At 54.4% G+C, this 12,647-nt stretch overlaps 1 protein-coding gene across 1 annotated transcript; it reads left to right on the forward strand.

The window, feature by feature from the left end:
• Window positions 1-6,161: 6,161 nt before the first annotated feature.
• LOC311526890 (uncharacterized protein CFAP97D2-like) lies at window positions 6,162-11,579 on the forward strand (the record flags this gene model as incomplete). Its single annotated transcript, XM_084640356.1, has 5 exons — window positions 6,162-6,254; window positions 8,468-8,548; window positions 9,440-9,558; window positions 11,101-11,284; window positions 11,541-11,579. 5 exons carry the CDS (start codon window positions 6,162-6,164, stop codon window positions 11,577-11,579), a joined length of 516 nt encoding a protein of 171 aa, XP_084496482.1.
• Between the last annotated feature and the right edge of the window lie 1,068 nt (window positions 11,580-12,647).

The raw sequence follows: 12,647 nt of genomic DNA on the forward strand, positions 1-12,647 counted from the left end.
CAAACTTTATAAGTGTACTCTCTATGCCATTATCTAAATCATTGATGAAGATATTGAACAGAACCAGACCCAGAACTGATCCCTGTGAGACTCCACTTGGTATGCCCTTCCAGCATGACTGTGAACCACTGATCACTACTCTCTGGGAATGTTTTTCCAACCAGTTATGAACTCACCTTATAATAGCTCCATCTAGGTTGAATTTCCCTAGTTTGTTTATGAGGTCATGCGAGACAGTATCAAAAGCCTTACTAAAGTCAAGATACACCACATTTACTGCTTCCCGCCCCCTCCACAAGACTTGTTACTCTGTCAAAGAGAGCTATTGCGTTGGTTCGACACAATTTGTTCTTGACAAATCTGTGATTTCTTAAAAACAATGAGGAGTCCTTGTGGCACCTTGGAGACTAATAAATTTATTTGGGCATAAGCTTTTGTGAGCTAGATCCCACTTCATCAGGTGCATGGAGTGGAAAATACAGGAGCAGGTATAAATACATGAAAAGATGGGAGTTGCCCAGTGATGAGCTGCCAAAATCTTAACAACGGGTTCCTTCCTCACCCCACGAGGGGGCCGTTGCCCACCCCCAACCCCCAGGACTCCTGCCCCATCCAACCCCCCCGCGTTCCTTGATGCCCCCCCAGCCCCATCCACCCCCCTCCCCTGTCCCCTGACTGCCCCCAGAACCAGGCAGGAGGGTCTCGTGGGCCACCATAGTGGGTGCCCACCCCACCCCTAAGAGCCAGAGGCACCTGCCAGGGGGCAAGGTGCAGAGTTCCAGAGGTGCTTACCTGGGGCAGCTCCCAGAAAGCATCCGGCAGGTCCCTCTGGCTCCTAGGGGCAGGGAAGCGTAGCTGGGGGAGCAGGGGGAGCAACCGCTCCCCACTGATCACATCAAAAGTGGCGCCTTAGGTGCCGACTCTCTAGGTGCTCCGGGGCTGCTAAGAAGCAGGTGGCAGCTTCCCGCTCAGGCCGAGGGTGGCGGAGGTGAGCCGGGGTGGGGAGCAGTTCCCCTGCACCCCCCCGGGTTACCTGCTGCGGTGCGGGCGGCCCTCCTTGCGCCCCCCCATCCCCCCAGCTCACCTCCACCTCCCTGGTCCTGAGTACAAAGCCGTGGCCTGCTTCTCAGCCTGCCCCAGCTTCCCACGTGAACAGCTGATTCGAGGGAAGCCTGGGGTGGGGGGCGGAGAAGCAGAGTGGGGCGGCGTGTTCAGGGGAGGAGGTGGAGGCGGAGCGGAGGTGAGCTGGGGCTGGGGCCAGGGCCGGGGGTGGGGCGGGGAGGGGAGGGGAGCTGCCGGTGGGTGCTCTGCCCCCACCAAATTTTCCCCTTGCTGGAGCACCCATGGAGTCGGTGCCTAAGGCGCCACTTTTGGCCGGTTAAATTTAGAAGCCTTTTAGAACCGGTTGTCCCTCACAGAACAACTGGTTCTAAAAGGGCTTCTAAATTTAACAATCGGTTCTAGCGAACCGGTGGGAAGTGGGAACCAGCTCCAGCTCACCACTGGAGTTGCCTTACCAAGTGTGAGGTCAGTCTAACAAGACAATTCTATTAACAGTAGGATACCAAGGGAGGAAAAATAACTTTTGTAGTGGTAATGAGAGTGGCCCATTTCAAACAGTTGACAAGAAGTTGTGAGTAACAGGAGGAGGAAATTAATATGGGGGAAATTACATTTTGGTTTTGTAATGACCCAACCACTCACAGTCTTTATTCAGGCCTAATTTGATGGTGTCCAGTTTGCAAATTAATTCCAGTTCTGCAGTTTCACATTGGAGTCTGTTTTTGAAGTTTTTTGTTGAATTGCCATTTTTAGGTCTGTTATTGAGTGACCAGGAAGATTGAAGTGTTCTCCTACTGGTTTTTGAATGTTATAATTCCTGATGATAGATTTGTGTCCGTTTATTCTTTTCCGTAGAGACTGTCCGATTAGGCCAATGTGCATGACAGAGGGGCATTGCTGGCACATGATGGCATATATCACATTGGTAGATGTGCAGGTGAACAAGCCCTTGATGGTGTGGCTGATGTGGTTAAGTCCTATGATGGTGTCCCTTGAATAGATATGTGGACAGAGTTGGCACTGGGGTTTGTTGCAGGGTTTGGTTCCTGGGTTGGTGTTTTTGTTGTATGGTGTGTAGTTGGTGGTGAGTATTTGCTTCAGGTTGGGGGACTGTCTGTAAATGAGCACTGGCCTGTCTCCCAAGGTCTATGAGAGTGAGGGATCATCCTTCAGGATAGGTTGTCGATCCTTGATGATGTGCTGGAGAGGTTTTAGTTGGGGACTGTAGGTGATGGCTAGTGGTGTTCTGTTACTTTCTTTGTTGGGCCTGTCTTGTAGTAGGTGACTTCTGGGTACCCTTCTGGCTCTGTCAATCTGTTTTTTCACTTCACCAGGTGGGTATTGTAGTTTTAAGAACACTTGATAGAGATCCTGTAGGTGTTTGTCTCTGTCTGAGGGATTGGAGCGGTTGTATCTTAGAGCTTGGCTGTAGACAATGGATCGTGTGATGTGGTCTGGATGGAAGCTGGAGGCATGTAGGTAAGTATAGCAGTCAGTAGGTTTCTGGTATAGGGTGGTGTTTATGTGACCATATTATTAACACTGTAGTGTGTAGGAAGTGGACCTCTTGTGTGGACTGGTCCAGGCTGAGGTTGATGGTGGGATGGAAATTGTTGAAATCCTGGTGGAATTCCTCAAGGGCCTCCTTCCCATGGGTCCAGATGATGAAGATGTCATCAATGTAGCACAAGTAGAGTAGGAGTACTAGGGGACGAGAGTTGAGGAAGCGTTGTTCTAAGTCAGCCATAAAAACGTTGGCATACTGTTGGGCCATGCAGGTACCCATAGCAGTCCCACTGACTTGAAGGTATAAATTGTCCCCAAATCTGAAATAGTTGTGGGTGAGGACAAGGTCACAAAGTTCAGCCACCAGGTTTGCCGTGATGGTATCAGAGATGCTATTCCTGATGGCTTGTAGTCCATCTTTGTATGGAATGTTCATGTAGAGAGCTTCTACATCCATAGTGGCTTGGATGGTGTTTTCTGGAAGATCATCAAAGGATTGTAGTTTCCTCAGGAAGTCAGTGGTGTCTCGAAGATAGCTGGGAGTGCTTGTAGCGTAGGGCCTGAGGAGAGAGTCTACATAGCCAGATAATCCTGTTGTAAGGGTGCCAATGCCTGAGATGATGGGGCATCCAGGATTCCCAGGTTTATGAATTTTGGGTAGCAGATAGAATACCTCTGGTCAGGGCTCTAGGGGTGTGTCAGTGTAGATTTGTTCCTGTGCTTCTTTAGGGAGTTTCTTGAGCAGAAGGTGTAGTTTCTTTTGTTACTACTCAGTGAGGTCAGAGGGTAACGGCCTGTAGCATGTGGTGTCAGAGAGTTGTCTAGCAGCCTCTCATTCATATTCTGACCTATTCATGATGACTACAGCACCTCTTTTGTCAGACTTACTTATCACTTATTATCTTCTAGGTGTCTGCAAATTGATTACTTCATTATTTGCTCCATTATCTTTCTGGGTACAGAAGTTAAGCTGACTGATCTGTAATTCCCCAGGTTGTCCTTTTTCCCCTTTTTATAGATGGGCAGTATATTTGCCCTTTTCCAGTCCTCTGAAGTCTCTCCCATCTTCCATGACTTTTCGAAGATAATCACTAATGGTTCAGCTATCTCCTCAGTCAGCTCCTTAAGTATTCTACGATGCATTTCATCAGTGCCTGGTGCCTTGAAGGCATCTAACTTGTCTAAAGAACGAGGAGTACTTGTGGCACGTTAGAGACTAACAAATTTATTTGAGCATAAGCTTTTGTGGGCTAAAACCCACTTCATCGGATGCATGGAATGGAAAATACAGTAGGAAGATATAGATATACACAGAGAACATGAAAAAAATGGGTGGTGCCATACCCACTATAACGAGAGTGATCAGGTAAGATGAGCTATTATCAGCAGGAGAAAAAAAAACCTTTTGTAGTGATAATGAGGATGGCCCATTTCCAACAGTGGACAAGAAGGTGTGAGTAACAGTAGGGGGGGAAGGGGGGGGAATAAGCATGGGGAACCAGACAGTCTCTACGTAAAAGAATAAATGGACACAAATCAGACGTCAAGAATGATAACATTCAAAAACCAGTCGGAGAACACTTCAACCTCACTGGACATTCGATTACAGACCTAAAAGTGGCAATACTACAACAAAAAAACTTCAAAAACAGACCCCAACGAGAAACTGCTGAATTGGAATTAATTTGCCAAATGAACACCATTAACTTAGGCTTGAATAAAGACTGGGAGTGGATGGGTCATTACACAAAGTAAAACTATTTCCCCTTGTTTATTTCCCCCCCTACTGTTACTCACACCTTCTTGTCCACTGTTGGAAATGGGCCATCCTGATTATCACTACAAAAGGTTTTTTTTAATCCTGCTGATAATAGCTCACCTTAACTGATCATTCTTGTTATAGTGGGTATGGCAACACCCATTTTTTCATGTTCTCTGTGTGTATATCTATATCTTCCTACTGTATTTTCCACTGCATGCATCCGATGAAGTGAGCTGTAGCTCACGAAAGCTTATGCTCAAATAAATTTTTTAGGCTCTAAGGTACCACAAGTCCACCTTTTCTTTTTGCGGATACAGACTAACACGGCTGCTACTCTAAAACCCTGGTGAAGCTGTTAGCAGTCTCACAATGCATGGCCTGCATTAGTCACCAATGCTCCATTGTGGCTTCGTCCCCATGGGGTTTATCTGCAGAAGGTTTAATAGGAAACTTTCCTCTTAAGGCTGCAGCACGTTTCCAGCAGAAGGAAGGAGAATAATTTATAAAGTGCACTGCGGGAAAGTGAATAGAGGGGAAATAGGAGCCGCAGGCGGCCATGGCAATGGACACGTGATCAGCAGGAGGCAGCTCGCTCCGGCTCCCAAGAGGAACCACAGGAAGACAGGTGGCCTCAACATGGGAAGTGCTTCTTACTGGGAATCAGCTGTGACAGATGCAGGGCTGTCGTGGTTCGAGAGGGACTGGCCCTGCCCCGAGCGGAGCTCCCCGCAATTCTGCAGCATTTGCTTTGAGCCCATCTCTAGTTCCCAATGGCTTTTCTGCGCCTCCTGCTGGCGACCCCAGTAATGGTGCCCAGTCAAGCCCCTGTGTCAGGGCCTGCTCTCCCAGTGTCTGGTTAGCTTTGTGAAGATCTTAGAGAAACAAAAATCAGCTGCCACAAAAGGTGCACTTGAATTACAGGTATCTGTGTGACAGCGAATCCAGTGGTTAGAGTGGGGGCTGGGTGGCAGAACGCCTGGGTCCTCATCCCAGCTATGGGCAAGAGGGTGATCTAGTGGTTAGATCAGGGGCCTGGGAGACCTCCTCGTTCTTTTTCTGGTTATGCCACTGACTCACTATGTGAGTGTACAAGCAATTCACGGTGCTGCCTCATGCCTCAGTTTCCCCCTCTGTCACATAACTAGTCTCAGGCTCCTGGGGGTGCCGGGAGGCATGGCTCATGTGGGGGGAGGGGGGCCATGCCAAGCATCTCAGGTGCTACGTGCCCAGCTGTCTGTACACACTCACTAGCTTTGGCAGAGCAGGGCGCCAGCTGGCAGCCAGGAACAGGGCTCATAATGCTAAAGGAGGCCACCAGCAGCTGCCCGAGCCCTGTGTGTCACAGGTGGGAGCAGGAGCCAGGCAGGGGGGTTCAGCTCAGGCCTGCGTCTCTCCAGCCATGTCTGGCTTCAGAGGGCAGGGCCCTGTGGGCAGAGGGGGTGCTGTCTGCCTGTGGAACCCAGAGCCCATGGCCAGCCCCAGGAGTCTCTGACAAGACCCTCCTGCTCTGCTGCTAGGACCAGATTTTCAACAGCTTTCCAGACAGGCTGGCAAATCCCTAGGGGAACCTGAGCCTCATGTGGGGTGCCTGCACACGGCGCCCTGGCTTGGAACCAGGCAGAGCCTGGGGCTCAGGCGAACCCGGACCATCACCGGAGAACCCTGTGGTTGGGGCCTGCCTCGATCAGCCATGGAGGGAGGTTAGGACCCAGGGGGACAGTCAGTCGCTGGGTCACCTGAACCTCAGCCTCAGCTGGGTTATGTTTCCTTTGCTCTCCCTGCCTCCTGCGCTTGCTAATAGACAAGCCCCATAGCTGGGTAGCCCAGCCCCATGTCCCGAGCATATCAGCCCATCTTACCTGCTGCCAGCAGGTACCTGCAGGAGAAATGGGATAAGGCAGCCTATCGCCAACACAGGAACAAGGTACGGGACTGGGCGCAGTAGGATGGGGCTGGATGAGGTAGGAGCAAGGAGCCCTGGCCCGTAGTCTGGAAGTTCGGGGCACGCCAGGAATATGTGATCAGGCCCTAGAGAATCTATTCTGTGTGTGTAGCTGGACATGGGGAATATAGTGGGTCTTTGGGAGAATTTCTACAAGGGGCTACGTGGTCCAGTGGAGCAGGTACTGGTCTGGAGTCCAAAGACCTGGGTTCTTGGCCTTTCCCATCCACGCACCTGAGCTGCTGTGTGAACTTGTGCAAGCGAGCCCTAGCTTTGCACTAATCCAGTTTGTAATTGTACTGACCAGCCGCTGTTAAATAGCTCTGGCAGAGGTGTGGAGCAGAGCCATGCGTGTGCTGGTCTCTATCGAAAGCTGTCAGGTTTGCTAGAGCCAGAGCCAGCCTGCTTTGTGCACTGCTGTGGCCTGCTGAGCAAACCTTCCTATGGTGCCTGCCACAGGGATGGCTGCCTGAGTCTGCAGAGAGCCTGAAGCAGAGTCTCAGAAGGGGGGACGCCCCGACCTTTAGTAATCTCTCTGGGTGGCAGCTCTAATGGCCAATAGAGACATTTCAGTGGCACAGTAAACAATGGGTTTCAGAGTAGCAGCCGTGTTAGTCTGTATTCGCAAAAAGAAAAGGAGTACTTGTGGCACCTTAGAGACTAACCCATTTATTTGAGCATAAGCTTTCGTGAGCTACAGCTCACTTCATCAGATGCATTCAGTGGAAAATACAGTAAACAATGGCACTGCTGATCATTTCAGTGCATGGCGTGGGGCAGGGGAGGGAGTGGAGCCCAGGGGTGGGAACTGGGAGCTGCTTCAGGGCAGGAAATGCAGCAGGAAAAGAGGAACGACAGCAGTTCGGGGATGTGTGCAGAAAGGGGCAGATAGAGGAGATTGGGTGAGGAACTGATCCAATGTGGGAGCTGCTCACTCAGCGCTGTTCAGGGTGACAGTGAGATGGGGACAAGTAGAGAGGGACCCTGAGGGCAGCCGAGCCTCTGGATCGCTGTGCATCCCTGCCTGGGCCAGCAGGAGGAGCCCTACAGTGCACTGGGCAGAGCAAGCCCTCTATGCCAATGCTGGCCCTCACCCCAGGATTAAGCATGTCTAAAGCTAAGATTTAGTCACGGATATTTTTAGTAAAAGTCAGGGAAGGGTCACGGGCAATAATGGAAAATTCACAGAAGCCCGTGACCTGTCCCTGACTTTTACTAAAAATACCCTTGGGGGCTCGGAGCTCCAGGGTCCCCCTTCACGGCGGTTCTGAGCTGTGGGGGTCCTCCTGATGCCCATGGGGGCCCAAAGCTGTGGGGGTTCGCCCTGTCTCCAGCAGCCGCCAGGAACTCTGGGGTTCCCCCTGCTGCCAGAGTGGCCAGGAGCAGCGGGAGTTCCCACTGCCATCCAAGGTGGCCAGAAGCTGCAGGAGTCCCTGCCATCTGCAGCGGTCGGCAGCTGCGGGGGGTTCCCCTGCCGCCTGTGGTGGCCAGGAGCTGCGGAAGGCTCCCGCCGCCTGAGGCAGCCCGTGTACCCCGCAGCTCCCTGCCTCTGCAGACAGGAGGGGGCCCTGCAGCTCCCAGCCGGTGCTGGCTGACGTCACGGAGGTCTTTGGAAGTCATGGATTCCGTGACCTCGATGACTAAATCTCAGCCTTAATCATGTCATTCTCTGGGGCCTGTGTGCAGGAGTTGGGGAGCCGTTCCCAGTGCTGGGGAGCAGAGCTGTGACTGGCAGCACTCACCTTGGGTCACCCAGGGCAAAGGGCTTCAACTCTTCATTAAAGAGCCACCGCTACTAGGCAGCCCTGCTCCCGCTCCCTAGATGGCCACATCCCACTGATGGGAGAGGTGCGTGGGGGGGAATTATCCCTGCATTGTTTCTGGGGAGGGTTCAGCAGTCCAGCGCAGAGAGTCCTGCCAGAAAGGTGCTGATCAGAGAGGCTGTGACTGCACGACGTGCTGGTGCCCCCTTCAGGCACAAGCAGCGAAGGGGCCCATGGGTGGCTCCTGACTGCTGGGCGTTGCTCTGGGCCAGCAGTGGGTGGCATGGCTCAGGGCTGCAGTGGGGCCAAAAGGAATTGAGGGCTGGCCCTGCACTGTGAAAGCTGGGGCGAGCCTGGGCTCTAGCTACCAGCGCTCCTGGAGCCGACTCTGTGTGCCCAGCCCCGCAGCCCTTGTGACTTTCCTGTCTGCAGGTGGATTCAGCTTCCCCAGCCGTGGACACCCAGGGACTGCAGCCCCCCAGCCACCTGCAGCTCAACCTGAAAAGGAGGCAGGTGAGCAGCCTCTGGGGCAGTGTGTGGGCTGCCTGCTCCGGCAGGCAGGCTTTGCCGGGCAGTCCAGCAAGGCTGGGGGGAGGTGGTTTGGGGAAGACCCATCCCCAGGGATTTGCTGCTGCAGGCCAGGGCTCACCAGGGCAGGGCTGAAGAGAAGGCCCCAGCCTGAGGGCCTGGTACTCGCAGACTCCCACTGATGTCAGGATGGGACACAGCCCCTTACCAAAGGAGACCTCCCCCCACAGTGTGTTCTGGGTAGTGGCCTCAGAAGCCCCTGATGGCAACCCTGGCAGGAGATTTCCTGGCCTGGGCCTCAGGGAGCAGGGACAGGGAGCTCCCTTTCATCTCCCCCACCCCACTGCTCATCCTGCTCAGAGCCTTTATAAACCGCCTGGCAGGGGGTTGGCCATGGCCTTCCACCTGCCATTTGCATGTGAGTGATGTAGTCACCCAGACATGGCCACTGGCATTGGCGAGCCAGCAGCGGGCACTCTTCCCCCAGGGTCACTACTGACCCAATGCCCCAGCATGGTGTTAGGGTGCTGTGCTGCCGGAGGGCCCTTCTGCTGGCTGGTCCTGTCACTTGTGATCATTAAAGATCCCCTGGCACATTTCCCAAGGCTGCCGTGTTTGCTCTGGGGGCCTGTGCAATTCCAGCTCAAGGGCTGCTGGCAGGTTCAGTCTGATACATTATTCCACTTCCATTCCCCTCCTAAGCCCTGGAGCTGGTTGCATTGCACTGGAGCCTTGTCCTGAGACCATTTGTAAAGCACTTTGTTGTGAGAGGGGCAGAGAGCAGGAAGAGCTGACGGGGTGACTGATTGATGACATGATCTGTTAGTGGCCTCGAGGAGGGGGTGGCTCTACACTCTGGATTTTGTCCCCCTCCAGCTAGACAGAGAGCGCCAGGCCATTAGAGAAAGAGACGACCGCATTCACTCGGCCAGGCTGGTCGCCATTGCGCAGTCCAGGGGGCGACTGGACAACTGGAACAGCTACAGTGTACGCAGGTCTGTGCCGCTGGCGGGGCATGGGGCCGGCATTAAGAGCTGGGAATGGCTAGGGGGGCAGGATCCGAGGGACAAAGGGACCCCTGAGTGGAGAGGAGCCAGCCAGTTCCCCCACCCAGTAACATCATCTCAGCCCCTCCCCTGGGTCTGTTTGGACAAGGAAGCGGCCCATGAGCCAGGACTGGCAGCAGGTGCCAACTAGCCCCATAGTGGGCCACGCCCCCTCGCCCTGTAACTTGCTCAAATGTGTCTGGATATTTCAGTCCTTGCAACAGGGGTCCCGAGTCAGCCAGGAAATCTGGGGCAGAGCAGGGGACAGCCCGTGAGAGCAGCTCAGAGCCTGAGGACATGCTCCAAAGGGCCTGGGGTAGCCCCGTGGGCTGGGACACTTAAAACTAGATCGGCTGGAGCTACGGCTGAAGTGCTGGAGGGTGCAAGTCCCGCCCGCTCCGAGCCTCTCTGGGGCCTAGGCTGTGTGAGCCCAACAGACAGGTCTGTCCAGTTGTCTCCTCAGCAGCAGCGCGTGGGGAGAGATGGACCCGAGCCAGGACCCCAAGCTGGGACTCCCATGTGGTTCCGGGATTTGTCATCCACAGCCAGGCTCTGGTGTGACTCAGACTCATTGCTGCTCTGGAGGGGGGCAGAAAGGAGCAAGCTGGGCAGAACATTCAGGCATCCCTGCAGCGAGCGCTGAATGCAGAGGGATCCTATCACTCTGCCCCATATGCCCCATCCACCCTCTCCCCAGCTTCCCCCTGCCATTCCCTACAGGAGACCCTTCAACATCTTAGTGCTGCTCAGGCCAGCCACAGTAGTGCCTGTCCTGCTGTCTGCCCAGACTCCACTGCATTTCTAACATCCACCAGATACAAAACCACAATTGGCCCTAGAATTGGCCATGAAAGGTCCAAACCACCCCTTGCTTCTCTCTCCCCCATCCTCCTCCTCTGTCCCTGTCCCAGGCTTCTTCCCTGGCTGCTTGGGAAGGGTTGTGTGAAGAAGTGGAAACTTCTGGGATTGGTCTGATTCCCTGCAGCAGGGAGTTCCACCACTTGAGCCACCCACTGGCCACACTCCACCCCCTGGCTCCCAGCTGTCTGATGGGCCATGGCTGGAGAGTGGGGTGCAGTGCCTGGCCCCATCCCACAGGACTCCCAGGTGCTGAGCAGGATGATGGAGGATGGGCGGGGCTGGGGAAGTCTGTGTGGGATGGACAGAGCTCCATTTGCCCCAGCTGGGCTTGCTGGAGCTGAGGGAGGGCCTGGAGAAACTGGGGGTGGGAGATGGGGCCTATAGGCCCCAGCTGGCATCCGGTGGATTGATTGGGCTGGCCCCCCTGCTTGTCTCTGCCCAGCAAAAGGCAAGGGCAGGGGGACCCCACATCAGGGAGAATGCTGGACCTGAGGCTATTGAGTAAGAGCTGCTGCTGGCCTAGTAGCGTCGGGGAGGGACCTAGAGGTGGGGGAGCCTGCAGAGAGGGCTGGGCCCAGGAGGGGAGGTTAAAGGGGCACCACAGCCCCTCCGCTTGTTCTCTGCCCCCAGCCTGAGCAGTGAGAGGCGTCGCTGGGAGCTGGCGCAGATCGGGGTGGAGAACCAGAGGCTCGCAGGGCAGCTGAGGCAGCAGCAGTCAGAGCACGCCCGGGAGCCCTGGGAGCGCCACTGGGAGAGGGTGGAGCTCATCCGCAACGGCATCGCCCGCTACCCCCGCAGCTTGCGGGCCCCCCAGGTAACTGGCTGCCAGGGAGGCCGGGGCGGGGAGGGGTTGCTGCTGACTCACGCCAGCCCCTGGGGCAGCCTGGGCTGGTCAGCAACTGAGTCGCTGCTGGGCTGGGAGGGCAGGGAGATCTTTAGAACCATTGCTGCTTACCCCCCCAACATCGTCTGCTCTGCCCTCCCGCTTGCTCCCTCTCTGTGGTTCCCACATTCCCTTCCCTCCCCAGCCGTGCTCCCCTCTGGCCAATGTTCCCTCTAATTTTTGACAGGCCGTGTGGGCAAAAAGTTTCTTCTGTGCCAATTTTTGACAGGCCGTGTGTGCAAAAAAATTCTTCTGTGCAAATTTTTGTGCGTGCGGTGTTTCGCCGTGTGCGCGGGGTTTAGGATCTGTGTGTGCGTGCACACGCGCACAGCTTAGAGGGAACAGTGCCTCTGGCCCCCCGCTTTCCTTCCCTGACTCATCCCCACACTCCCAGCGCTCCCCATCTCAGCACCCCTCTCCTGTCCTAGAGAGGGGGAGCCCTGGTTCGAGGCTGCTCGTTAGCATGCCCACCACCGGGAGTACCCGCTCCCAGTCCAAGCTGGGTTGTACGCACTCCGCTGGGGTCGGGTGGGGCTAGAGACACACAGGCACAGATGGGCTGGATCCTCCGAGGTGGGGAGCACCCACAACTCCCATTGGCTCCAGCTGGAGCCCCGCGTGCTCAGCTGGAAACGCAGCCCCTGGGAACTCTGATATGCCGTCTGATAGAGCTGATGGAGGAAAAGATCAGAGGTTTGGAGATGCAGGTGGAAAGTCTGGTAGAGTTTAGGAAGGGGTTTGAGCAGATTATGGAGCAAAGACATGAGGTATCTGAAGGGAAAAGCTCAGACTTGCAGATGGAAGCAGGACTAGGGAATTCTGAGGGGAGACTGGGTGAGGAAAGTGGTCAGTGGAAGCATGTGACTAAAAGAACTAGACAGAGGAAAAGACGGGCTAGTGAAGGAGAAATAGAGCTTCAGAATAGGTTTGCAGAGTTGGGAAATGAAGAAGGGGCTCAGCAGGTAGTCACTGAAGGTGACAGGGCAAGGAAGAAGAGAAGAGCGGTTAGTCCTATAGGAAAAGGGGAAGAGTTAATGGAGATTACACCAAATATGAGCCCCAGGAGGATACAGGATGGGTTAAAAAGGATTACAAGGGAGAATGGGAATGGAAAGAACTTGCAGCCAGAGGGAACAGGGGATAGACTGGAGAATAGCACCGTCACTAGGAAAAGGCAGGTCTATGTGATTGGGGACTCTTTACTGAGAAGAATAGATAGGCCTGTAACCACAGCTGATCCAGAAAATAGGAGGGTGTGCTGTCTTCCAGGTGCTAAGATACGGGATGTAGACCT

Source organism: Lepidochelys olivacea, assembly GCF_965140295.1.
Source record: "Lepidochelys olivacea isolate rLepOli2 genome assembly, chromosome: 10".
Classification (NCBI taxonomy): Eukaryota; Metazoa; Chordata; order Testudines; family Cheloniidae; genus Lepidochelys; species Lepidochelys olivacea.